Here is a 25,469-nt window from a genome sequence, read left to right as displayed (position 1 = left end):
TATTGATGGCATTCATCAAAGCAAGATCTCTATCACAAACAATGACTTCAGGCCCCACATGCGATGTCAAAAGTGACCCTCTAAATTTTTGTAGTGCCCATATGAAGTTCTTTTCCTTCTCGCTAGATAAGAATGCAAAACCAACAGAAAATGACAAACCTGTACAAGTCACACCAACAATCTCAAGCAAAGGCAGTCGATACTTGTTTGTTTTGTAAGTCGTATCCATCAAGAATACAATGTTAAATGCATTCAAAAGTTTCACAGCATCAGGATGAGTCCAAAAAATATCACTAACAATATTGGAAGACTCATGACACGTACTCCAGTGAAGATAGTTGTCACGGTCTAACAACATCATTAACTGTTATAATTCAGTTCGTGGTCCTCTAACTGATCTCTTGTATGAGTATCTTGCATTGTATACTTGCTTTATTGTTGTCATATTATCCTCATTATTCTCCTTCAAAGTACGTAGTATGCTACTCGGTTTAACCATGCTTTTAGTCATATCAGCAAGCATGGAATGTTCATTCGCTTTTAATCTGTTCGCATATGGATGACCAACTAATGTATCATACAAATCATGATTATGAGTACCACATATTACCTTAAGTACCCAACCTTGACCCTTTCCAATAGGTTTACCTTGCAATTTAAAGGGACATTGACATTTTAGAGTACCAGTTACAGTAACCTCCAAACCATCCTTATACTTTCTATAACTACCCCCCGTTCACAACCTAACAAGACATATGTTTTTCTCCCTTGCTTCCCATTTGCTATGTCAGACCTAATAATGACAATAACAAAACCAAGTCTATAAGCAACCCTACGAACCCATTCAAGTAAGTCTTCTCGCGAAGGAAAAACCTACACAAAGTTATCCCAACAATATTACAAAACACTTCTTCAAATTATAAAGCAATAAACATAAATAGAATGAAATTTTATTCACCTCATCTATTGTAAAATGAGTACCATAATCCTCTTCAACTAATTCATTTTGATGCACAAAATTCATTAATTCTTCCATATATATCATTTCTACTTCATCCGATCTTTTTGTAATCAATCCAACCTCCATGTCCATACTTACACCTTCATTCATAAAACATAAATTTCTATTTTATTCTAATTTTCATAAATTCACACAAGTATGCAAAATAAAAACAACATTCAATTACCCTTCCGGATAGTGTAATCCATAAGTAAAATAGTACCTTCCAGATTAGATAATCCGTAATGCATTTCACAACTTCAAAGTGACTTGGATTGTTTAATCCATAAGTCAAATTAAAACAGCAAAATGCATTCCGGATTACATAATCCATAAGTCATATTTAAAGTTCTAAAATGACTTCCGGATTACGTAATCCATAGTTCATTTTGTACCGGATTACACAATCCGGAAAAGTGAGTATGTTTGTTCCGGATTCGGTTTACCCCCGGTTTAACTAATCCGGAACACTTTAATGTTGTCTTACGGATTGTAAAAACATTCCGGATTATAGGGGTGGATAACATGAAGTTCATTGCACAGATTATACAATCCGGTGATCTAGCGGATTAACCCAATCCGGAGAATAAGTGTTTAAAGCACGAAGACTTACCTACGAACGGAGAATACGAGCTGTGAAGACCACCCACCACAGCAACAACACCACCACCACGGTTACCACCACAAGCACAACTATCACCACCGGCAAGCACCAAGCACCAAACACCCAGGACCAAACACCTTTGTTTTCACTATGCGAAGAAAGGTAAAACAAATTTTCTATTTTTATCTTTTTTTACTGAAGGACAATTTTGGAATTTTAAAAGTGTATGGGGGTGGCTGAAGAAGGGATGGAGGTGCAGGAAGAAGCACTCAACAAACAATTATAGGAAGATTGAAACAAAGAGAGGAGACCACGATCGCTAATACTATTTAAGAGGCCCACAATTGACATGAGGAGGTTTAAAACTCAAAAAAGTAAAAAAATAATAATAATATTAGAGTTCAACATTGTGCTGAAGTGGGTACACAAGATGTGAAAGGCCCAAGGGAAAGCCCAATTATTCATGTGAAACTAGGCATGAGCGACAATCATTATTGTTAATACTCCATTCTCAAACAAGTCTAGGGGCAGCCTAAGACCGAGATTTATGAATATACTATTATAAAAGAAATAAAATTTATCCTCACAGTCATCAAATTCTTTCTTCTAGATCGGTTCATCTATCTCACAAGCTTGGAGAATTACGTCTTTCTCCATGGTTTTACTAATGGCTTGGTGGTTGCGAAAGGTTTTTATATTTTCAAGTTTGTGTAACATGAAGTTTCTCTCAACAATCCATCTTGGTCTAAGGGTAAGAAGAATCATAAGTTGCCATTGGAGGTAATAAATAAATGTTTTGTTTAAAGAGACACTAAAATCAGACACACAATAATGCTAAACTTAGAAACGCGATGAAAGTACAAAACCTAAAAACCCAACCAATGAAACGCAAGGTGAAAACCAAACTCAAAGACTCCATTATAATGTAGATGCTAAGAATAAGGAATAAGGAATGCAGAGAGCTCATAATGATGAACAATCAATAGTTCAAATTAGCAAATGAAACAATTCAGAAGAAGTAAGTACGCTAGGCTTACCTAAGGAGGAGGAAGCAAAGGGCAAGAGAAAATAAGCGGTTTTCGTTTGAAATAAACCAAAATTGTTTAGAGGTTGTAACTGTTTAAAGGACAAACTAGTAATAATAAGACACGTGGAAAGTGAAATGATTAACAAAACACACACAACTCTTGTGTTTAGGAATCTTTCAAAAGGCCATTTCATCTTTTTCACACCTTATTCATCTCAAGGCTAGCGAGATGTATACCGTCCTAACCCTTCGTCCCATGACAGAATGATTTAAGGTATGACCTAACCATATAATGGGTTGGTGTAGACTTGAGGATTCATTTTTGAGACTATATCTTGTTAGAAAAGATGGCTTTAAACTAGAGGGGATGGTGAATTGTTTAAAGAGGGTTTTCGCAAACTTTTCAAAACTAGAATGAATTTATCTCAGGAACCAATTGATTCAGTAATTCAGTTAGCCAAAACAGCAAGCAAAAGCTATAGAACCAGAAAAACAATCGGTTGTTTCGTAGAAACAATCAGTTGTTTATACCAGCAAACAACAAATAAACTGAATTTAAAGAGTTAGAGATAGAGAGATTGTACACAGTTGTTTATACTGGTTCACTCCAAACCAGAGCTACATCCAGTCTTCTCAGAAACCCTGAGGATATCCACTAAGCAATCACCACTTGATCACTTACACAACAACCAAGAGAATGACCTTGAACACCTCAAGAAACACACTCTCCTTGGCCAACACTAAGATTGCTGATCTTGAACACCTCAAGAACACACAACCAATCTCAGTAAACACAGAAACAAAATTGTTCAACAGAGTACAAGGATTACACTTGTTACAAAAGATAGTCTGAAATCAATACAAGCAGAATCCTATTCCAGCACTTTGATCAATCACAAACTCTTAGCAATCTCGGCACTTTGAAAAACTCTCTTAGAAAAACTTTGTCAAAGATTCTTAATTCTTAAATCTGTTTTTTCTGAATATATTCAAAGATGTAGTTTGTTATCAAATCTTAACAAACTCTTAAATTGCATTAAAAGATTGGTCAAAACATTTAATGACTGGAGCGTAAGCAGTTAAATCATTTAAAGCTCAGTCAAAGAAAACAGTTTTTCTGTTATGGTCCCAAAACAAACAATCGGTTGTTTCCTCAAATCAATCGGTTGTTTTAGTACTTAACAGTTTAACCATTCAAAACAGTTTTCAAACTTTTTCTCAAAATACCTAAGTACAAACAATTGGTTGTTTCGACAAAACAATCGGTTGTTTTTACTTAGTTTGAAATCATTTTGTTTTCACAAAGATTGAGAATGCTAATGCTTTAGATTTAATCACAGGGTGGATTACAACATATAAACTACCCTAAAACAAGGCTTAAACCAGCACAACAACATCAAGCACAGCAGAGGCTTCAACATCCTTCAAAGGATTTGGATTCTTCAAAGCTTGAACATCACTTGGTTCAACATATCTAACACTCTAAATCTTCCTAAACCAATCTTGAGTGTTATTAGGATGTGACCTGAAGCGGTTGGAAAGATTTTAGGAGGTTATCTTACAAGCATAATCTTTCATCTCTTATGAATTTTTCCTTTAGATTTTTTTTTTTAGTATTTAAGAAAATTGTAGGAATGCTCTACAATCAACACTAAATTTATATAAATACAGAAATATCTAACCTAAAGTTCGCATATTAGGTCGAAAACATCGATATATTATCACTGGAAAGTTAACTAGTATATCTTTAGGAGCATACATTTCTCCTATAAACAAATACATATTAGCCATCAAAGGTCGACAACAATAACAAAATAATACAAAAACTAGCATTAATAAATGGGCTAAGAAACCATGTGAAACCTAGGTATATGGAATTTGAAAAAAATGGAGTTAACAACGTGAACTAGCAAGCATTAAAGCTTATTGTTCATAAACATAACCAAATCTAGTTAGGTATTGATATGAAAGAGATAGTTGCAGTAAAAAAAAATTACCACAAAAAGAACATGGAGATAAGCTTCACAAAAAATAGGGTTGAAGAACATAGAATAATCAAGAACTCCTTTTTATTCAGTCCATTTAAGATCCATCTGTTGGGCAAGATATACTATTATAGAACTTTGATATCTTATTGTAATATGACATGTGTTGTCAATATAACATGGTAATTCTATCTTGTTATTAATCTTATCCTAGCACACTTCTTACCCCAAAGAAAAACTGGATTAGGCTGGATAAATCCATCTTATTATAATTTGATGTTTGTTGCAGATATGATAATGTTATTTTGTCAATGGGAGTGGGTTCATGACCGAATTTATATATATTTTTAGAAAAATTCAATAGTGTAGTTTAGAGATTAACTTAGCTTCATGAAAAAATTTAGTCATAATAAGATCTCCATATTTCAAGGAAGAAGTCTCCATCTGCAATTCAGAAATCCTCAAGAGATCTCCCTGAAAAAATCTGCTTTTAAGATCATTCCAAACTTCTTCAGCTTTGTCCTTCTACAAGATGCTTTGTCGTATAGGAGGAGACACTACATGCACTAGCCAAAAGACCACCATGTTATTGTGTATTCTCTATGCTTGTTAGGAGAGATCTTTTTCATCTAGTTTTACGACCGTTTCATCGATAAAAATTTTATTTTTGACACTCAAGGCAACAATATATCTATTGCAATAGTGATAATATTTAGAGTCAATAACATGAGAAAAAAAATGATAAGGTTTTCACTATAATGAAGATAAAGATAGTAGAGAAAAAGAATGTGAAATTTCTTCAAAGAAAAGAAACAAGAAGGGGCAAAAGAAAAAAAAAACACTACAAAGGGGCAAGGCGGAAAACACTTGAAAAGAAGAGTTCTAATACCATCTTTAAGAAAACTAAATAATTCTAGATGTGTTTGGCTTGGTAGCAACTCATGTAGAATTTCTTCATTCAATCAAAGAATTGATTACTTAATAGAAGAAAAGAACAAGAAACATAGGAAAAACAGAAAAAGAAAATGAAGAGAAAAGGTTTTGTTAAAAAGGAAAATTATATCTTACAAAAGAGACCCAATAGCCATGTGTTGTATATATATACAGAGAGAGAGCATAGAAAACGAAAACTATAAAAAACAGAAAATGCGCTTAGCACATTAAACAGGTTTTGAAATTTCTGCATAATTTTGACGTGATGATTATGAATAATGTAAGATGTTTAGAATGTTGGCTTTGAAGCAGGCTAAGAGAATTTGCAGCATATATTTTGAAGGGGAAAAGTTTTATTATAGTTGCAGTTTTAACATATATAACTTTGGTAATGCACACCTTGATCCTTAGAATGTTATCAATTGCTCTGTAATCACTGGTAGCAAAAACCTAGAATGTTGAAATGCAAGAGTAAAAGTTACAATAATAAACCCAAAGTTTGTAATAGTGTTTGAAGCTCTTCTTCAATCTTGGCCCATATGCTTCTCCACGAACTGCTTGACGACCTGCATCAATTTGGTTGATGCTTCTGAGTTGGGATCATTAGTGAAGAATCCATGTTGCTGTCCTTCAAACTCTACATACTCTACATCTTTACCCCACTCCTTAAGCCTCTTTGCATAATCCTCCGTTCTGTCTTTAAGCAAATCACTTCCAGCAGCCACCACTAGAATTGGGTCTAGTTTAGTTCCTTCAAGGCTCTTGCTATGTGCTCCAAATGGATTCACAAGAGGGTGATCAGTAGTTTCCCCAACAGGTAAACAAAGCCTCCAATACCTGTTCAACAGGGAACAAACACTTACACCTTTCACCATCAACAAATTAACAAAACACAAAAACACCGTATCAAATTTATTATACCAACCTATCTATAAGTTCCAAATTCAGAAAAGCATCTTTTGGTCCTTCAGCTTCTGATTTGGTTCGCATAGTACCACAAAAGAAAGGTCCCAATAGAAGATAACCCCTGACCCGAACCGGCGCAAGCTCGGGTGACGCCAATCCAAGCCCAGCCGCCAAATGGTGAGCCATGTTCCCTCCAGCCGAGTCACCCGAAATGAACAAGCGGCTGAAATCAGCCACGTGGCTTAACCATGGGTCCGGCTCATTACTCACAGCTTGAGCCTGAAGCCACTTAACCGCCGTGAACCCGTCCTCAATGGCAGCGGGGAGGCGGTTCTCGGGAGCGAGCCGATATTCCGGCGCGACGACTACAGCTGGAAGCTGGGAAGTAAGCTGGAAACAGTAGTTTTGCCAGTTAGGCCAAGTGCGGGAGCCTATGCAGAAGCCGCCGCCGTGGAAGAAGTAAAAGACGGGAAGCTTGGAACCGGCTGAGTGCGCTGGCTTGTAGAGCCGAAGCTGAAGATTATGGGTAGGGTCAAAAACTACGTCTTTCCACAAAACGATGCCGTCGTCGTTTACAGGGACGTTAAAACTTGGCCGCGAAGAGCGTACTATGGAACCGTCGGTGTAAACGTGAAGAACGCCACGACACTCTTCCACCACGGTGGCTTTTGAATCCGACGTTGTAGACATGTTTTATTTTTGCTTACAATGTTTTGTTTTGCGATAATACAGAGAAAATGAGTGACTATGGCGAGAGTGGTGAAGAAATTGTGTTGTGCTTGCTTCACAAAAGGACGTGTTAGGTATGCAAGACAGGGAATGTAAACGTGGATGGCTTCTATAGGTTGTTTTGTGCGGCTGTCTACTTTTTTTTCCATTTTCTAGATGGTTATCACATTTCACTCATTAAAGTGGTACACTGATATTGAAATCATTTCTAACTAATTTATTTAATTGAGCTTATATTTTAATAACTATTTTATTTTTTATATCAAGTCTTACAGAATTATAATCTAAATAAATTTCTTTTTTTAAAATAAAACTAGCAGAATTAAATGCTACTAACTCTTTTAGTTAATGTAAATTATTTTTTTCTCCTTATTATATGGAATAGCAAGAGATGGCAATGTTATGTCAATCAAAGGTTTTTTTTTATAATGATAATATGAGTCGTAATAAGAATTACTTTATGAGGGTAATTAATTTTAGATGACAAATGTTACAGCGTTAAAAAAAAAAAAAAGCAGAGAACCTACTACCCCCTCCACCACTTGTCTCTTTCTTTCTCTCTCTTTTTTCATATTCTCTTCTCTTTCTCTCTTCTAATTTTCTCTCTATAAATATTCATTTATTTTATAATCTGATCAGACAAGTTGTAGCTGGCGAGTTAAGGAACATTTCTACCTGATCAGATTTTTAAACAGAGTAAGTTCATTTTTGCTCTAAAGTTCCTTTGTTCTCTATTTTTCCTTAGGATTTAGTCATCAATTTTGGTGTGGTTAGTTGAGAAGTTTAATCCTCTCAACTTATTCTACTATATACTGAATTTTTGTTCTATTTGGATAACTTGCATTAGGCCCGTAAATCTTGAAGCTTATCCAGACCGTGAGGAATAAAATTCTAGAAGTTGCTTGGAAAGGAAGCAATTGAGGTAAGGGAAACTAACTTTAACTCTCAATAGTACCCTAGGCTAGAAGATCTGCATATGGAGGAACGTGGTCCCAATATTCAATTTCTCTTGCAAGGATGTTATTTGTTTATATATTGTGTGTTGTTTATATATTATTTAAACTTTATAAATATTATATTTTGATAGGTTGAGAGTTAAATATTATTTTTGATGTTGGGAAAAGTTTTGGAATGATATGAATTTTTAAATGTTATGTGATTGAATGATATGTATTATATACGAATGATGTAAATTGTATGAAATTGATGTCATACATTTGGGATAATGTATGAGTTGTTATTTGATGGTACATTAAGTATGAAAAACCTATGTTTAACGGAAATCCTCTAACTTCACTGATAATCTAAGTCATGTAGACTAAGATATCAGGTGGTGAGAAGCTGAGAGGGAGTTCATACACACTGGGTCCCACTGTAGACACTCAGTATTGGATGTTTGAACTTATCCTGATCCTTTCTATTGGATTCGCTGGTAATCTTTGGATCAGGTGTTAGTCTCTAGTAGGGACATACTTAATGAGTCTTCCGGAAGATGAAGTGAGATTGAAATGAAATCCAATGATTGTGATTGAAAATAGATCCATGTGTGGTCTATATGAATGATGAAATTGATACTGAAATTTTATATGACAACATTTAAAGAAATGTTTATAAATTATTTGTTTGATTGGTTCTTTTTGCAAAAATTAGATAAGATATGAATTTTTTTTCATTAGCTTACCCTTGTTTTTTCGTGTTGTATTTGAACTGCGATGACGGTACTATGTACACGAGCAGATGACCATGACCATACAGGTGCAGAAGAACCTTAAAGGTTTCAGAGTTTTATTTTGAGCTATGAATATATAAATATTTGTATTTCTATAAGTCATAATCTTGTAATAGAAATATTTTGAAAAACTTTAAGTTTGTATAGAAATATGTAGAATATGTATTTAAATAGTTAGATGTATTTTCGAAGTGTTACAACACACAAATAGAATATTCCAACAATGCTTTGTGAGCTATAATTAATTATTTTTCTAAAAACGGCTAATGTTATAACTAGTTAAACATACTTAAGTTTACTAATAATATGCTTATTGAACAGTTAATTATGCTTTATGTGAGAGACAATGTAGACTTGATCTCTAAACGTATAAAAGATTGTCTCTATGATTAATAAATAACGTGACTAAATTTACTTACTGTCATAACATATAATTATCATTTACGGTTTACCTTCTTTTAAAAATTTAGACTCTGAAATATGAGAATAGAAAGAGAAAGATTATGTGTTGTCAATATGTTTTTCATTCAATTTAAACAAGTTTACTTTACTTTTAATCTGCTTCTGTTTGTAAGATGACAGCTTGAGCAAATGTTTACCACTGGCAGAAACATACACATTAACTTAGAAGGAGAAAGTTTTATTACAATAGCAATTTAGCACAACTTTTGGGCAATGCATGGTTGATCCTTAGAATTTTATCTTTGTCAACCCAGTTGGAGTTAAAATGAAAATAAAAAGGTAACCACAATAAACTAGAATGTTGCAGTAGAGTACGAAGGTCTTCAAACAGTCCCCAAATGCTTCTCTATGAAATGTTTGATGATGAACATCAACTTGTTTGAGGGTTCTGAGTTGGGATCAATAGTGAAGAAACCATGTTGTTGTCCTTCAAATTCCAAATACTCTATATCTTTACCCCACTCCTTAAGCCTCCTTGCATAATCCTCTGCCCTATCTTTAAGCAAATCACTTCCTCCAGCCACCACTAGAATTGGGTCTAGATTTATGCCTTCAAGACTCTCACTCTTTGGCCCAAATGGATTCACAATAGGGTCATCAGTAGTTTTCCCAATTGGAATAGAAAGCCTCCAAAACCTGTTCAATCATTAACACCACATAACAAAACAAAACACATTATGCAGATATAAATAATCAAATTTACCTACCTATCAATAAGTTCTAAATTGAGAAAAGCATCTTTTGGTCCTTCAGCTTCTGACTTGGTTCGGACAGTTCCACCAAAGAAAGGGGCCAATAGAACATAACCTCTGACCCGAACCGGAGCCAGCTTTGGCGAGCCGAACCCGAGCCCAGCTGCCAAATGGTGAGCTATGTTCCCTCCAGCCGAGTCACCGGAGATGAAAACCCGACTAAAATCAGCCACGTGGCTCAACCATGGGTCCGGCTCATTACTCACGGCTTGAGCCTGAAGCCACTTAACAGCCGTGAAGCCGTCCTCAATTGCATCAGGGAGCCGGTTCTCAGGAGCCAGCCGATAATCTGGAGCTACCACTATAACTCGAAGCTGGGAAGCAAGCTGAAAACAATAGTTTTGACAATTAGGCCAAGTGCGTGAGCCGATGCAAAATCCGCCACCGTGAAAGTAGAAAAAAATCGGAAGCTTGGAGCCGGCTGAGCCGGCTGGCTTGTAGAGCCGAAGCTGAAGATCATGGGCAGAGTTAAAAACGACATCTTTCCACAAAACGGTGCCGTCGTCGTTTACAGGGACGCTGAAACTCGAGCGCGAAGAGCGTACTATGGAACCGTCGCTATAAACGTGAAGAACACCACGACATTCTTCTACTACGGTGGCTTCGGAATCCAATGTTGCAGACATGTTTTTTTTATCTGTTACACAATGTTTTATTTTGTTTGGGAAAATTTGATATAAAGAGAGAAAAAGAGATTGAAAAGATGAATGGAAGAATGCATTACCCGTGAAGGAATTGAGAAGTGATGACGTTTTCTTATTCTTGCTTATTTGTTTTGCCATGCAAGACAAACATGACATTGTGGGAAGTGTGTCATTTTTTGTTTTCTTGTGCGGCACTTGAGTCTTTACTTGTGCCTTTATCTCGATGGCACCATCATGCCATGCAATGATATTATTCTTCTGTTGAATAATACAGTGCTGCACCCATACTAGCTTTTTAACGATAGTTTACATTTTAGTGACACCGATTCATTATAAGAATTTAATTAATTAAAACCTCCACAAAATTACAAGACTCATCAAGAGAAATAACTTAATACATCAAAGGTCAACAATAGGTAAAATGATCACTACTAGAAAAACATATATCTTGTGCAATTACTTAAAAAAAAAAACCTTCATAATTTTTTCTATAAATAATAATTTTCAAGAAATTGTTATCAATTGTTTTGCCAAAAATTTTTATAGAAATTTTCTGCCAATTTTCCTGCAAACACGTTTATTATTTATTTATTTTCATTAGTGCTTGAGAAAGTAGGTTGTAGAATGGAAGATTTCTAGGTAATTTTTTAATAAAACCCAACATTTAGAGACGTGAGACTTTTTAAATACTCTTAATTTTAAATATTTATTCAATCAAAATATTATAAATTTTATTTTTTATAAATGTTTCTTTGAGTGACATGATTAAAAATTATCATAAATATAAATATTAGAAATCATATTATTAATAAATTTGTGTAATATTATATATTAGAAATCATATTATTAATAAATTTATATAAATATAATATTACACGGAATTTTTGTATTAGTTAATAGGGTCTTGATATTTCCACAACCACATAATAAGTGCGCCCGTATACAACCAAAAAATATTAATATTTTAAAACTTCACCTTTTTTTTAAAGTTTTTCTAATTCTTTGCTTTGCAGGTTTTATTTTAAAAATATTTGTCTTTTTTTAATTTTTTTAGCTTTTCTCAATAATTATAAATTTTATTTTTTACAGATTTGATTTTCTTCTATATTAAGTTTAGTTTGTGCTTTGTTTTAATTTCTTATTAATTATTATTATTAAAATTAATAATAAAAATAATAATAATTATAATTATAATAGTAGTAGTAATTATAATAATAATATTAAAATTAGCAATAATTATAATAAAAATATTATTATTATTATTATTAATATTAATATTAATACTATTTTTAATATTATTATTAATAATAATGTTAAAATTATTACTATTAGTAATAATTACAATAATATTCTTCCAACTTAGTAAGTGTTATCTATATATTTTTATATTCTTACCATCTTAATTTAGCCAAGTTAAATATGTTGTTAAATAAAATAAATATTTATCATAAAGCATATTTTTGAATTGGACTTTCTTGACAATATTGTTATAATTTTATTCAAAATGATTTTTTGTATGCTTAAATGTAAATGTAGATTGTGATCGGTATGAATGATTTCATTTATTGAAGTACTAGCCAATTAGACTAAAGTATGGTTGAGGTTATTGTGTTGGTCATTCACAAAAATGGTTTAGGATGTCGTGACCTAAGTTTTTTCACAATGGTCATGGAGGATGATAAATAAGGTGAACTGAATTTGTTTATCACGTGTGAAATTTATTTATCACATGAAAAATGAAATTGATTACTTTAAACATTTTGAACAATGTAACATTGGTAACACAAATTCACTAACTAATAAAATTGTCCAAATTGTACACCGATAACAATGACATTAGAGAAATTCATCTTAGTGTCCTCATGTACCACCCCACTGAACAACAACAACAAGCTCAAAATGTCGAGAATTTGTTCAGTGTGTAGAAAGTTGATAGCAAGTCACTACTTATTCCTACACAAGTCACCACTTACTGTGTAACTATATTGATACTAATATTAGATAACTTTTCCTCAATGTCTTCCACTAAGGTCACTTTAAACACACCTCATGCACCACCCCACCCAAGAACAACATAAAACTCAAATTTTCTAAAATTACTTCAGTGTGTATAAACTTGGTAGCATGTCACCATTTATTCCTATCTAGGTCACCAATTAGTGTATCTGTCACTAACTACATTGACACTAAGATTACAAAACTTGACCTTGGTGTCCTCCACTGAGGTCACTTTACACACACTTCATGTTCTCTTTATTTGGACATTCTGCCTTTATGTGCCCCTGTTCTCCACAACCATAACAAGTATATTTGTTAGCATTAAAATCACTAGATTTTTTGTTGCCATACCTCTCTTGGTTGGAGTCTTTGTTGCGGTTCTTTTTCAAGAATTTGCTGAACTTTTTGGACAACAAACTAAGAGTTTCTCTCTCACTCTCATCACTTAAAACTTGATTATTCTTGTGCTTGGCAGCTTTTAAAGCAATGTTTCTTTCATGCTTATCTTCACTCTCTTGAATATTGAGTCTATTCATCTCCAACTCATGCTCCCTAAGCTTTCCAAACAAGGAGGCTGTAGTCAAAGATGCCAAGTCCTTTGATTCTGAGATAGCCGTGACTTTAGGTTGTCAAGACCTATCAAGACATTTGAGAATCTTGATATTCAACTCTTCTTTGTCAAAGACCTTTCCAAGACTCGTGAGGTGATTGACAATGTGAGTGAACCGTTTTTGCACATCCGCAATCGATTCTCCTTTAAGCATTTTGAACTTTTCATACTCTTGGATTAGAGTATGTTTCTTCGCCCTTTTAACATCGTTGGTTCCCTCATGAGTTACTTCAAGAGTATCTCACGTCTCTTTAGCAGATCCACATTGCGAGACCCTGAAAAACTCATCAGAATTTAAGGCAGAGATGATAATATTTTTTGCAATACAATCAAACTTTCTTCTTTTATTTTCTGCATCAGTCCATTGGTACAAAGGTTTTTCAATAAAAACACCGTCTTTTTCAAGCTTGGGAATAAAAATGTCATTTTCAATTGCATCCCATATTCCTCTATCAAGAGATTCAACAAAGATTTTCATTCGTACCTTCCAGAATTGATAATTCAAACCACAAAACAGGGGTGGTCTGTTTCTAGAAGCACCCTCCCCGAAAGGTAATTTTTCAGCCATAGAAAAAAGATTTTTAGGATCAAACTTGAATATTTTTCAAGAACCAAGCTCTTGATGCCAATTGTTAGAATATATGGCCTTAAACAAGAGGGGGGTGAATTGTTTATGAAAGATTTTCTCAAACTTTAAAGGTATAATGAACTTCAATGCAGAATCGTAGATACAGAAATCCAGAAAGCAATCAAACAAAACTGTTTAAGTTGATTAATAGAAAATCAATCGGTTGTTTTTGCGATTCAACCGTTTGTTTTTATCAGCAGTATTAAAAACAACTTAAAATCATAATTTAAATGAGTTCAAGGCAAGAGAAAATCACACAAGCAGCTTATATTGGTTCACTCCTATCCCAAAAGCTACATCCAGTCCCCCAAAAACCACTGGGTATCTACTAAGTGATGAGAATCAAAAAGATGTTATCAATAGAAGAAATGGACAAGGGCCAAAGCATTTAAAGTTCTTCTTATTAGTCTTTGCAAAAGATGAGGCCCAAGAAAGCCCAAGTCCAAACCATGAGGGGCAAGGACAAACATTAAATAAAAGAGCATCATTTGAATTACTTTTGTATAGTTGTAGGAGGTATGAATATTAAATAAAGAGTGTGAATAGTTAGGGGGTGTAGACGCATTTTAGGAGGTGCTGAAAATAGGAAAGGAGTCGCACTTACTTCATGACTAGGTGGCACCAATTTGCATTTGAATTTGGAGGGAACTTTGAGTTTCATTTGTGTTTCATTTCAGCCCTCTTCTATTATAAATAGAGAGGTTGGGCTCTTGTAAATGCAGATTTGGATAATTCATATAGAGAAACTCTACTCATTTTGAGAGAGCCTTTTGTGAGATTTTGATCTCCTTAGCATAGTCTCATCTTGTGAGCTTTTGGAGAGCTTCAAGTGGCGGCTTCCTTCACTCATCTTGGGACTCCATCACCAAGTGGCGTGATCATTTCCTAATCCATTCCAGCCGGTTCTTCAACCATCTAAGGTCCATTTCTTTCATCTCCTTGTTGTTTTCATTCGTAATCTAGAGTTCTTCAAGTGTTCTTCATCTTTTTCACCGATTATTTTGTGTTCTATGTGCTGTCTTAAGATTCTGTTCGGTTCATCTTATTCATTTGGTGTTTTCAATCGGTGCAACTTGTTCTATATTCAATTCTGTCCAGTTTGATATATTACATGTAGCATTTGTGTTTCTATTTGTGTTCTTGATTTGTTCTTGCTTTCCTTTCAATTCCTCCAAGTGTTTGTGATAAGGACATGACACTCATTGTTCAATGAGTTTGGCTTCTCTCTTGGATGGCATTATCCTCCATTGAGATGACCTTAAGCCTACTTAAAGTGTTGTTTCTTGTTAAGTGTCTATCCAGCTCATATCATGTGGTATCTAGAGCTATGGTTGTGTGCACAATTTTTTTTTGAGTTGCTGGACACTTTGATTCTGTTTTTGTGGTTAGTGATTCTGCTTTTTGTGTTTTTTGAGTATTTCTTGCTGTTTTAATTGTTGTTAATTCATTGTGCTTATGTCATTTTAATTTTTGAATCCCTACTTGTTTTGTCTAGTCATGTTTTTTCCTATAATGTCATCAATTCCTTGTAGTACTTTTCTTGCTATCTTTGGTTGATTGTTTTTTTTAGTACATATTTTGGTTTTTTTTTATCCTTTGGTGCATTTTCTTTTAGTTTTGAGTTCATGCTTGTGTATTAGATCTATACAAGTTCTTATACATCCTTTCTATTGTGTCTTTGTAGTTTCTTTAATTCTGTTTTTTCATTCCAGTATAGGTTCCTCTGTTTTCATAAAAACGTGCTGACTGTTTGGTTTATCAAAATTTTTGTGCTTACTGGAAAATTCTGAAATTCTGGATTTAAGTAGTTTGAAGTGTTACAAAAGAGTGAAAAAAATAAGTACATCAAAATTCAATATACAAAAAAAATGATAAATGAAATATGAATAGTGTGTAATTCTGCCAAAAAAAATACGGTAATCTAGCAGTGATTTTACAAAATTTATCATAATTCATTGCCTTGCTGTTTTTGCGTGATTCCAGTACCAATTTTTAGATAACATCTTGAATTTCCAATGGTTAAAATTTCACATTCCAGTTCGCTTTCTATAGTTACAGTTAAATATTTTAAGTCACGCACAGTTTTAACAAAAAAAATTCCAGTACCATTGTTTTTGTTTTCTTCATCTATTCTAGTACTATTCTTTAGGACTCCTTTGTCTGCTATCCTTTCATTGTGTACCTTATTTTTCTTGCTTGTCTTTTAATTCATATTCTTTTCCAGTTTTGTCATATATTGCATTCTGTTTTTGGTTTAGCTTTTCTTGCTTATATCTTTTCTTGATTGTCTTCTTGTTTCCTCTAAGTTTTGTGGTGACTTGTTCTTAAGTGAGTGTGGTTTGCTTTGACATTTTTCATTTGAAGCTCATCCAATTCACAAGAGAGGCTTGGTTAAGGAAAGAACACTTTTCTTGGAGTGGTTTGAGTACATTCTTTTGGCCTTTTCCAACAAGCTACATTTTGCTTTATTCTGCTAACAAGTTTCCTTAATTGTTTGTTTCTGTTTTTTGTGCCTTTTATTATCATGGATAATTTTTCATATTACAAACACACCATCAAAGAAGTGACCTTGAACACCTCAAGCCACACACTTCCTTTGACACACAACACCACAGAAATCAGAACATCCTCTGATTCTGCACTTACACAATAATATTCAGAAATACAAAAGATTAAGAAAGGATTACACCTGATGAAGATCAAATCAAAATATTACAACAATCATATTCCACTTCCTTGAGAAAATCAAAAAGCTTGAATGCAAAACTTGAAAACTCAAATTTGTTTTCACACTTTCAAAATGTCTAAAAATTGTTCCAAAATCTATAGGAGCGTATAACAACCTTTTAAATACTCCAAAGGTTTGTTAAAAACATTTAAAACATGAGCCTATTCAGTTAGAAAACATTAAAAGTTGATTTGCAAACTTAACAGAAATTTTGTTATGGATTTTCAAAAATAAATCGGTTGAATTTTCGAAACAACTGATTGAATTGGTTTGAGAGCAAAGTTAACCAAGTCAAACAGCTTCAAACCCTTTTCAAAAACCACTACAACCGATTGAAACGATAAAACAACTGGTTGTTTTTCCACTTCTTTATAAAACAATCTTTTTCAAAAAGGTTTTGATTCCAAACAGTTTTAGATTCAAACAAAGAGTGGATTACATATAAATCTACCCAGATCCCACACACACAAGCAACAACTTCAGCCTTCCATAAATCACCATGGATTTGGAGACATCAAAGCTTCAAGATCATCCTTGATCAACCGTTATAACATAAATCAATGAAATTTTATTTACATTGTTTGTTGTGAAATTCCTAACATAGTCACTTCCCACCAAATGGAGAGACATGTTAATGTCATGGGAATTTTTTTTAAAAATTGCAAACATAATAATGTCCAATAACACATTAAATTTAACTGAAAATCAAAATAAGTTCAAGATAAATAATAATAATAATAATAAAATAATACAATCAATGTTCTTCATTGCCTTCAAGTTGATGAAGTCTATCTTTGATTTGGCTCAAGTGTCTGTTGATAGTGTTGATATCTAACCCCATGCTTGACATACTTTCTCTGTATATTTTGAATTCCCCCAAATTTGTGTTAACATCGCCGAATCATGGAGGATTTCAGGTTGAGGATGACCACCTACAACATGTTCTTGTGGCAATAAAATGTCTTTGTCTTCTTGTTCATGTTCGTTGTCAGGCCTACCAAGTTGCCACACACCATTAACCTTAAAGATATTCATTTTCTTCATGGTTTTTTCTCCAAGAAGTTATTCCACCCTAACGTGATTGATGACTCTCCCATCAAGTTCATTTCATACTACAACATGAGGTGTGTTATTAAATAGCCATACGGAAGACATATCATTGTCGTGAAATTGTATCACGTGTTGTATGATATAATGAGGCCAATTAATAATTACATTACTTTTCAGACACCATAACATGAAAACATCTTCGTGAACTAGTTGCGAGAAATTGCTCCCCCGAGGCACACATGTGCACTCATGTGTAATGAAGGAGTATGTCATTCATAGTTAAACTACGTACGTTTCCACTAAAAAAAAAGAAATTTAGTCACCAAATTTAGCAACCAAAAACGAGTGATTGCAATTTGGAACCAAAGTTGCCACTAAACACTCTCAATGTCAAATTTGTGATCGTAATAGCGACCGAATGAAACGTTAATGATGCTACTTAGTTGTGCGACCGAATTAGGACTGGACATGAAAGTAACAAAAACCGTTGATCGCTAAAGTGGTGGTTGTATTGAATAAATTGGAAAAAAAATATCCGCGATCGAATTAGCAACTGAATATGTTTAATTTTTAGCTATCGATTTTTATTCAGTCACTAAATGTAATTGCTTACTTATATCACCAAATGAGCGACCAAATATGTTTATTTTTGTTACTGACAGATTTCTGTTCGATCGCTAAATGTAATTGCTTATTTCTGCTACTGAATTAGCCATTAAATATGTTTATTTTTTAGCCATCGATTTTCTGTCACCAAATTAGCCAACATTTACATTTTTATTTAATTATGCATATATTAAAATAAAATATAAAAATTAAAAAACATTAACAAAATTTTAAAAAAAAGATAAAAATAATATTAATATGAATATCAATAGTAATATTTCATATTAATTAATAAGCATAAACCTTGTTAGCACTTTAATCTTAGAGCCTGAACCGTTCAAGTTGTTCATCAGTGGAGAATTATTAAGTTGTTCGAGCTCTACAATCTAGGGCATTGTGATTTTATCTCGATTTCTAAGTTGGTGATGTGTTTAGTTAATTATTGTGTTCTTCGAAATACTCATTCAAATTCCTAGGTTACATTTGTCTCGTGTGAGAAAAACCTGAAGGTTCTATACATTCAAATAAATAATCTCATGTTAGGCCCTTCAGATCCTACTACTAGTGGACATCATAAAAGAGACCACATTAGAGATGATAGTGCGAAAAAAGATTAGTTGTATGTTGAATTATATAATAGATTTGACTATTTTAACTTGTTTACACTAATTTTCGTTGTGTAATATGATTTAGTTTGAATTTGTATACAACTCTTTCTTAAATTATGTAATGGAGTTCATTCCTATTTAGCTTGATTGAATTTTGATTATTTATAAGCAGGTTTGAATTTCTTTATAAACAGGTCAAACTACCATTTTAAATAGGTATTAATAATACATATAAAAATAGTCACTAAAACTAATTTGGTGTCTAAATCTACAAAGTCGTTGTTTAGCGACCGAAATAGAATCAATCACTGTAATTAAAAAATAATATTTAGCCACCAAAATCAATTTCGTCGTTATAGGTATTCAATTTAATTACTAAATTAACCACCACAATTTTTTTAATTAATTATTCCAACCCATTAGCGATCGAAAATGGTGGTCGCTACCACCTTTTACTTTGGCGATCGATGTAGCCATCGATTTTCCATCAAAAATTGGTCGCTAATTTGGTCCCTAAATTTTGGTGGCCAAACTTTCAACAACCGAATAGCGGCCGCAATTTCAATCGCAAAAATTGTGACCAATTTATAATTCGGTCGCTAAATGCTTTGCGACTAGGGTTTTCGCTTCCATCTATTTGGTGACTGTTTCAGTTGTGAATATGCTTAGCAACCAATTGTAGTGTTTGTAGCGATCGAATTTGGTGGTTGCTAAAAAGTGATTTTTTTTAATGTTCTAACGTTTTGATCGTGCACCTATTTTCTTGTCATGGTTAATAGGGTCTGTTGACAACCAAATGTATGTCTTTAGGGATGGTACTAGGGTTTAACAGCAAACCATGATATTTGAGATTCGTCACGTTCATCATATCCCTATGTCTAACTATAATCTTTTGTGTGCCGATCTGAGTAAAAAGGTAACCATGTGTCGTTAAATGAAGATTTGAATAAAAAACTCTGACCATGTCCTCTTGATATAGTAGTTTGATACTAAGAAATTGTTGCAATCCTTGGAAATTCAAATGTTCCTGAAACTGAAATCTAAATGTGGCAAAAAATGGAAAATCTATCACTTTTAGCGGTATGACTTCTCTGTAGTGAAACTTTTTCTCAAATGCAACCATATGATGTTTCGTTTGGAAATATCGGGAATAATCTAAAATGCTCTCTCTCCTTTGTTGTGGGATCATAGGAACTTCATCATCATTTTGTCTGCCTTTACCCTTACCCTTAGGCGTTTTTTGCCTCTTCGTGGATGAAGATGCCACAGATAAGGAAGTTCAAACCTATGATGTAAATATTGTGAAACAATGACAAAATAATAGTATAATACAAAATAACCTCACAAAAATTTGAAATGAAAAACAATTGAGTAATAATAATATTAAAAGTACAATGTCTGTCTTCAATTGAAAGTATGTGATAACATCATAAAATACAATTAAACACAATTTATTGACGTTGAGTCATGATGTTAAACAAATTTTCCATCCTTAGCTCTTTTAGCATACCAAATATTTGCATCACTGTGATTTTTTATAGAGAAAGTTGTAGCATTGGTCCATGACTGCTTCATCTTGAATATTTAGATTAAGTAGCATGGACCAAATATCCAATGACGAGTATTGATACAAAGTCTGACGATAGTTGATGAATATAATTTATTCACACTTATTAAATATAAATTATTTGAATATAATAATAAATAAATTCATTGTTTGAATTAAGATTCATATAATTGAGTTTATTTGGGCTTTAACTATTATTTTTGTTAATTTTGTGTTTTTAAAGTAAATAGTCTAAAGGAATTGTCTACCATTGCAAAATGAGTCAAATATGCAAAAGTCAAAGTTGAAATAGGAGCAAATATTTGAAAGAATTTTATGCAATTTGGAGATATTTTCTCCACCAAATTATGAGAGATTTCCTCCACTTAAGTAGGAGTTGGATCTTCTCAAAGATCTTCTCCATCATTTTCTCCATTATCTTTTCCACTAAAAATGGTGCCTCCAGCATGCAATGTGAATGGAGTTGCATGGAGCATGTCTATTTAAGGAGAGTCAGGAAAACACACAAAAGAGATCAATAACTAGACTTTTATTCATGTCAACAACCATGAAATATTCATACGCTTTTAATCTGTCAACATATAGGGGTGACCAACTAATGTTTTAGTCAACATGTTTACCTCCTAATTTAAAACGACAATCATATTTTCGTGTACTAGTTACACTCACCTCCAAATTATGTTTTTATTTTCTGCACTTACCACCAATTTCACAACCTAACAATAAATGTCTTTCTTCCTTATTTTCTATTTGCTTTGTCAAATCTAAGGTCACCACTCTACACATTGAAGTTATTTTGCATAGAAAATCCACAAATACATCATAATTACATGACTTGTCAAAGTTATAACAGAAATCAATAAAATCTTATTTACCTCATTTTTTTGTGAAAATCCTAACATCACTACAAGAAAAAGTGTTTTTAGAAATTAAATTTTTGGTTTCTAAAATGATAAAATTAGTCACTAACTTAATTAGAAACTAATTTAGAAACTAACAGACTTAAGTGGCTAAAATCATGGTCGCTAATTTTAGATATCAATTTAGATTCTAATTTAGAAACCAATTTAGTTACCATTAAATAAAAACCAATTTAGTGACCAATTATATAGAAACCAATTTAGTGACCAATTATATAGAAACCAATTTAGTGACCAATTATATTGAAACCAAATTAACAACCAATTTCACTGAAACCAATTTAGTGACCAAAATATATAGAAACTCATTTAGTGACCAAATATATAAATACTAAAAAATGGTCACTATATTGGTCTCTAAATAATGTAATTTATTTTAAAATATTATTATTATTATTATTATTTAATTAATTATTTAATTTTTAATTTTTTAGAACTTTTTAATAATTTTTTATCAAATGTAAAAATCAATTCATTTGAAATATTTTAAGTTCTCATGCTGCATCTAAAACTAGTATCAATACTGGTATGTACATGAAGGAAATTGGATATTTAAAAGGTTCCACAACCATCCTCTTTGAATATGATCTTAAATGAGTGTGTGGAGTCAAGTGCTCTATGTTGGTCATTTGTAAATACCTGTTACAAATAAAATAGTTCAGAATTTAGGATCCATAATTTTGATACAACAACAAAAAGGATAGGAGTCAGATGTCTAGCAAAAACATAACCCTTTACTTACAACAGGCTCAACATGTCCAGAAAGATTTTTGCAGTGAAATATTAGCTTGTTAAATTTTTCACCAGTGAGGTAAAACTGCATAATTAATGAATGAAGAACTAAGGATAAACTCTGAACAAATATATATATGTTTTAACAATCTACAAACCAAATAAAAGTAAATACAATGATGAGTAATATATATACGTGTTACCCCAATTTTCTAATCTAGTGAAGTTCGACTTTAAAATAAAATTGATTGTAGTGAATTAAGTGAAAACATCACTTTTCCAATTAACAAGTTAACCAGTTAGTTAGATGGGGGCAGAGAATAAAAGGGGAATTATACAGGGAAAGGGGGCAATCATAAAAATTAGGGAATTAGGGGACAAATGGGAGAGTAGTAGAGGTCTCTAGAATACATGTGGTTCAACTATATAATTTTCTTTTTCCAATAAACAAGTCTTTGTTTTCTTCTAGTTGTTTCTCTCTGATCCTCTCTCTACTAAATTATACTCGCATGTCACCTCTACTAATCTACATTTACTTCAAAAAAGAAATTAAGAATAACAATTATTTGCACATCAGATTATTTTGAAACTTCTAACACCATATATCAAGTTCCAACCAATCTGACAGACTAACATCATAAAATCTACATTCCTAGTTTTCAGAGAGTTAAATTAAAACTAGTCAAACAATCATAATTGGTTATTCCCTGAGAACCAACAGGCCTAAAACTCCACCATCACAGGATTCACACAGAAATCACACACAATTATTTACTGTAACTGTGAAATATGAATCTGAATTAAAAAATAATTTGTATATTTGATCATGAACTTAAATTACATAAAAGCAGAAAAGAAGATAGCCTAGAGAAATAGTATTATATAAAGATGGATGCAAAATAAATAGATAGACATGTTTGTTGAATATAGACAGTACACAAACATATGGATTAGAAAGTGATATAGGGTGGCTGTTATCCTAGATTAAAATTACTGCACTCACTCACTCTTCGATGAAGCTAATATGTATGATTATGTTACAAGGTTGTGGTTCCATGACATTGACAACAGACACTTCCCCATGCTCAAAAACACACCGGTTTTGCTTTTTATGGCTAAAAATTTGTCCCCTCCCATTCTTCCTTTCCTTTCATCCTTCCACATTTTACAATCACCCTCCATTTCCATGTCACTAATCACACACTTGGAAAAGATAGAATAACTAAATTAACCATTTTTTACTGTTTTATTCTTATTAATATTATTATGTAGACTGGTATAGGAAACACGGAAGAGAAGAAATGATTAACAGTGGTTAAAGTTAAAACATAGTATGATTAAAAATGTTGAGCTGAGGGAGTTTAGGAAATGGAAATTGGGGTTGGGATGAAAGAAAGTATTGAGTTGTCAGGAGCTACACACAGGGAGGGAAGTGGAACAGTAAAGTGAAGCTAGAAGACTACATGCAAAGCTAAGTTATGCAGATGAATTGATAGTTCTTTACAGATTTCAGTTTGAGTCAATTACTTTGTATCTGAATTACTTTGTAATTTACACTATTTTCACTTCTATCTTAAAAATTCCTTGACTATCAGTCCTAACTGACCGAAGCAAACATTCTTCCCAATATAAATTAAATATTTTAGTATAAGTTAGGCTCTATTATTTTTGCCTAAGCTGAAAAGGGACATTTACATAAAAGGCATGTTAAGGCTAAATAAACATATAATCGTTACTTTTGCTTTTATGAGTACCGAAACGCAATAAAATAGTATTGGGAATTTGGGAGTATGGACTAAAGCTGTGTATTGGTTGGAATGTCTTACCAGGTAAAGGATAATCATTTAGCGTAACTGTGTCCAAGTTTTCTTGAAACACAAAAACTTCAGGTTTGTCATGCACTAGACTGCTTGTTTTCCCCTCATTACCTAGATTCTCTTCTTATTGAAACTCAAAGGCAACCTTCAATCACATGGACTTGGACATAAAAACTACAATTGAACTTCTTATTGCAAGAGAGGGAAAGGGGCCTTCAACGATTTCCAATTCCATACGAACTTCTTATCCTTACGTAAGTTATCTTCTTTGCTATCTTTAGCCTTTGATTTGGAATCAAGTAACAGGGATTTGGAAGATTTTGAATTCTGGAAGAGCTTTTCTCTATGCACAGAGCTTTGTCTACGCTTTCAACACCTTTTAATAGAAAATTCTTCTCCTCTTTGCCACTCCTCTTACCACCTTCAACTCTAGACATTATCTTTTGTCCACATACCAACAAAAGGATAAAAAAAAAAAAAGTTAATTCAAATGACAAATAACATGATCCAGAATTTAATTAAAAAAAAAACGCATTCATGAAACATGAACAAGAAAATAGAATGAAATAGAACAAACTAATAAATTTCATATATGAAAATGGAAGAGGGACATGATGAGTGGATAAGGTATTACCGGGTGGAGTTCAAAAGGATCGAAAACATCACAAGAAGGTGGAAGAAAAATTCAAAATCTGCAACGAAACATATCAAGATTAGAAATCACAGTTTTATTCAAACACTTGGAAAAAGTAATATTTCTCGTAGATTCTTAGAGATTGTAAATGAGGAAATACAACCTAGAACAAAATCTAGGTATTCAAACACTTGGAAAAGGTTCAAAGTTTTTGTAGATTCCGAGAGATCGTAAATGAGGGAATACAACATAGAACATAATCTAGGGTTTTAAGATCCACATTAAGTAAAGTTGCGCGGAACTTCCATGAGCAAGCACACAAATAAAAGGCAAAGGGCGAAAATGGAGCACCAATCGAAACTTACTTGAAGAGGTTAGCCATTGCTACAGGATGTGTTGTCATCGCCGTTGTTGCAGGGTGAGTTGTCGTTGCCGTCGCCGTGGTCATTGCCGTTGCAGTGCGTGCGTTTGCAGAGTGTGTTTCCAGAGGGCTTTTGTGCACGGTAAGTTTACAGAAATATAGATGAACAAAAAAGTTAAAGAGAGACTTTGAAATTCAAAAACCTGTAGTTATTTGCTCATATTTAAAAAAATTAAATAAGTTTTTGAAAAATATGCATCTTTATTTAAATTAATTTTTTAATTTTTTAATTTAAATAATAATTTAAATTTATAATTAATTTAATTTTATATTTAAATAAAGTTAAAATATTAAAAATACTATTTTTAAATTGATATCAATTATTTTAATATTATACTAAAATTAATAAATTAGTAAATTTATTTATATCGATTTAAAA

General features: G+C 32.8%; 3 protein-coding genes and 1 long non-coding RNA gene across 5 annotated transcripts; all 4 read right to left on the bottom strand.

The window, feature by feature from the left end:
• Window positions 1-367: 367 nt before the first annotated feature.
• Window positions 368-1,093, bottom strand: LOC137834082 (uncharacterized). Its single transcript, XM_068642150.1, has 3 exons — window positions 959-1,093; window positions 744-873; window positions 368-648 (listed from the first exon to the last, which is right to left on the bottom strand). Exons 1-3 carry the CDS (start codon window positions 1,091-1,093, stop codon window positions 368-370), a joined length of 546 nt encoding a protein of 181 aa, XP_068498251.1.
• Window positions 1,094-5,882: 4,789 nt separating this feature from the next.
• On the bottom strand, window positions 5,883-7,251 carry LOC137829095 (strigolactones hydrolase CXE15). Its single transcript, XM_068635891.2, has 2 exons — window positions 6,475-7,251; window positions 5,883-6,386 (listed from the first exon to the last, which is right to left on the bottom strand). Exons 1-2 carry the CDS (start codon window positions 7,143-7,145, stop codon window positions 6,074-6,076), a joined length of 984 nt encoding a protein of 327 aa, XP_068491992.1. The 5' UTR covers window positions 7,146-7,251; the 3' UTR covers window positions 5,883-6,073.
• Window positions 7,252-9,507: 2,256 nt separating this feature from the next.
• LOC137828530 (strigolactones hydrolase CXE15) lies at window positions 9,508-10,871 on the bottom strand. Its single transcript, XM_068635151.1, has 2 exons — window positions 10,083-10,871; window positions 9,508-10,011 (listed from the first exon to the last, which is right to left on the bottom strand). Exons 1-2 carry the CDS (start codon window positions 10,751-10,753, stop codon window positions 9,699-9,701), a joined length of 984 nt encoding a protein of 327 aa, XP_068491252.1. The 5' UTR covers window positions 10,754-10,871; the 3' UTR covers window positions 9,508-9,698.
• Window positions 10,872-21,900: 11,029 nt separating this feature from the next.
• LOC137831153 (uncharacterized) lies at window positions 21,901-25,227 on the bottom strand. 2 transcript variants are annotated; one of them, XR_011084358.1, is made up of 5 exons: window positions 25,035-25,227; window positions 24,670-24,727; window positions 24,045-24,475; window positions 22,229-22,303; window positions 21,906-22,125 (listed from the first exon to the last, which is right to left on the bottom strand). It is a non-coding gene; the product is annotated as an uncharacterized LOC137831153 (long non-coding RNA). The 2 variants fall into 2 exon arrangements; XR_011084357.1 differs by lacking the exon at window positions 22,229-22,303 and having other exon boundaries at window positions 21,901-22,125.
• Between the last annotated feature and the right edge of the window lie 242 nt (window positions 25,228-25,469).

The sequence above is a fragment of the Phaseolus vulgaris genome, chromosome 11 (genome assembly GCF_051622355.1).
Source record: "Phaseolus vulgaris cultivar YP4 chromosome 11, ASM5162235v1, whole genome shotgun sequence".
NCBI lineage: Eukaryota > Viridiplantae > Streptophyta > Magnoliopsida > Fabales > Fabaceae > Phaseolus > Phaseolus vulgaris.
The sequence above is the reverse complement of the archived record's forward strand: the minus strand, read 5'-3'. Positions and strand labels throughout refer to the sequence as shown.

Bases quoted from the DNA above. Each gene is read 5' to 3' on its own strand.
- LOC137834082 (XM_068642150.1), bottom strand. From the start codon at position 1,093: ATGGACATGGAGGTTGGATTGATTACAAAAAGATCGGATGAAGTAGAA. The intron at 874-958 runs GTGAATAAAATT...AACTTTGTGTAG, and splicing joins CTCATTTTACAATAGATGAG to GTTTTTCCTTCGCGAGAAGA. The intron at 649-743 runs GTTGTGAACGGG...TTAAATTGCAAG, and splicing joins AAAAACATATGTCTTGTTAG to GTAAACCTATTGGAAAGGGT.
- LOC137829095 (XM_068635891.2), bottom strand. From the start codon at position 7,145: ATGTCTACAACGTCGGATTCAAAAGCCACCGTGGTGGAAGAGTGTCGT. The intron at 6,387-6,474 runs GTTGGTATAATA...CCTGTTGAACAG, and splicing joins AATTTGGAACTTATAGATAG to GTATTGGAGGCTTTGTTTAC.
- LOC137828530 (XM_068635151.1), bottom strand. From the start codon at position 10,753: ATGTCTGCAACATTGGATTCCGAAGCCACCGTAGTAGAAGAATGTCGT. The intron at 10,012-10,082 runs GTAGGTAAATTT...ATGATTGAACAG, and splicing joins AATTTAGAACTTATTGATAG to GTTTTGGAGGCTTTCTATTC.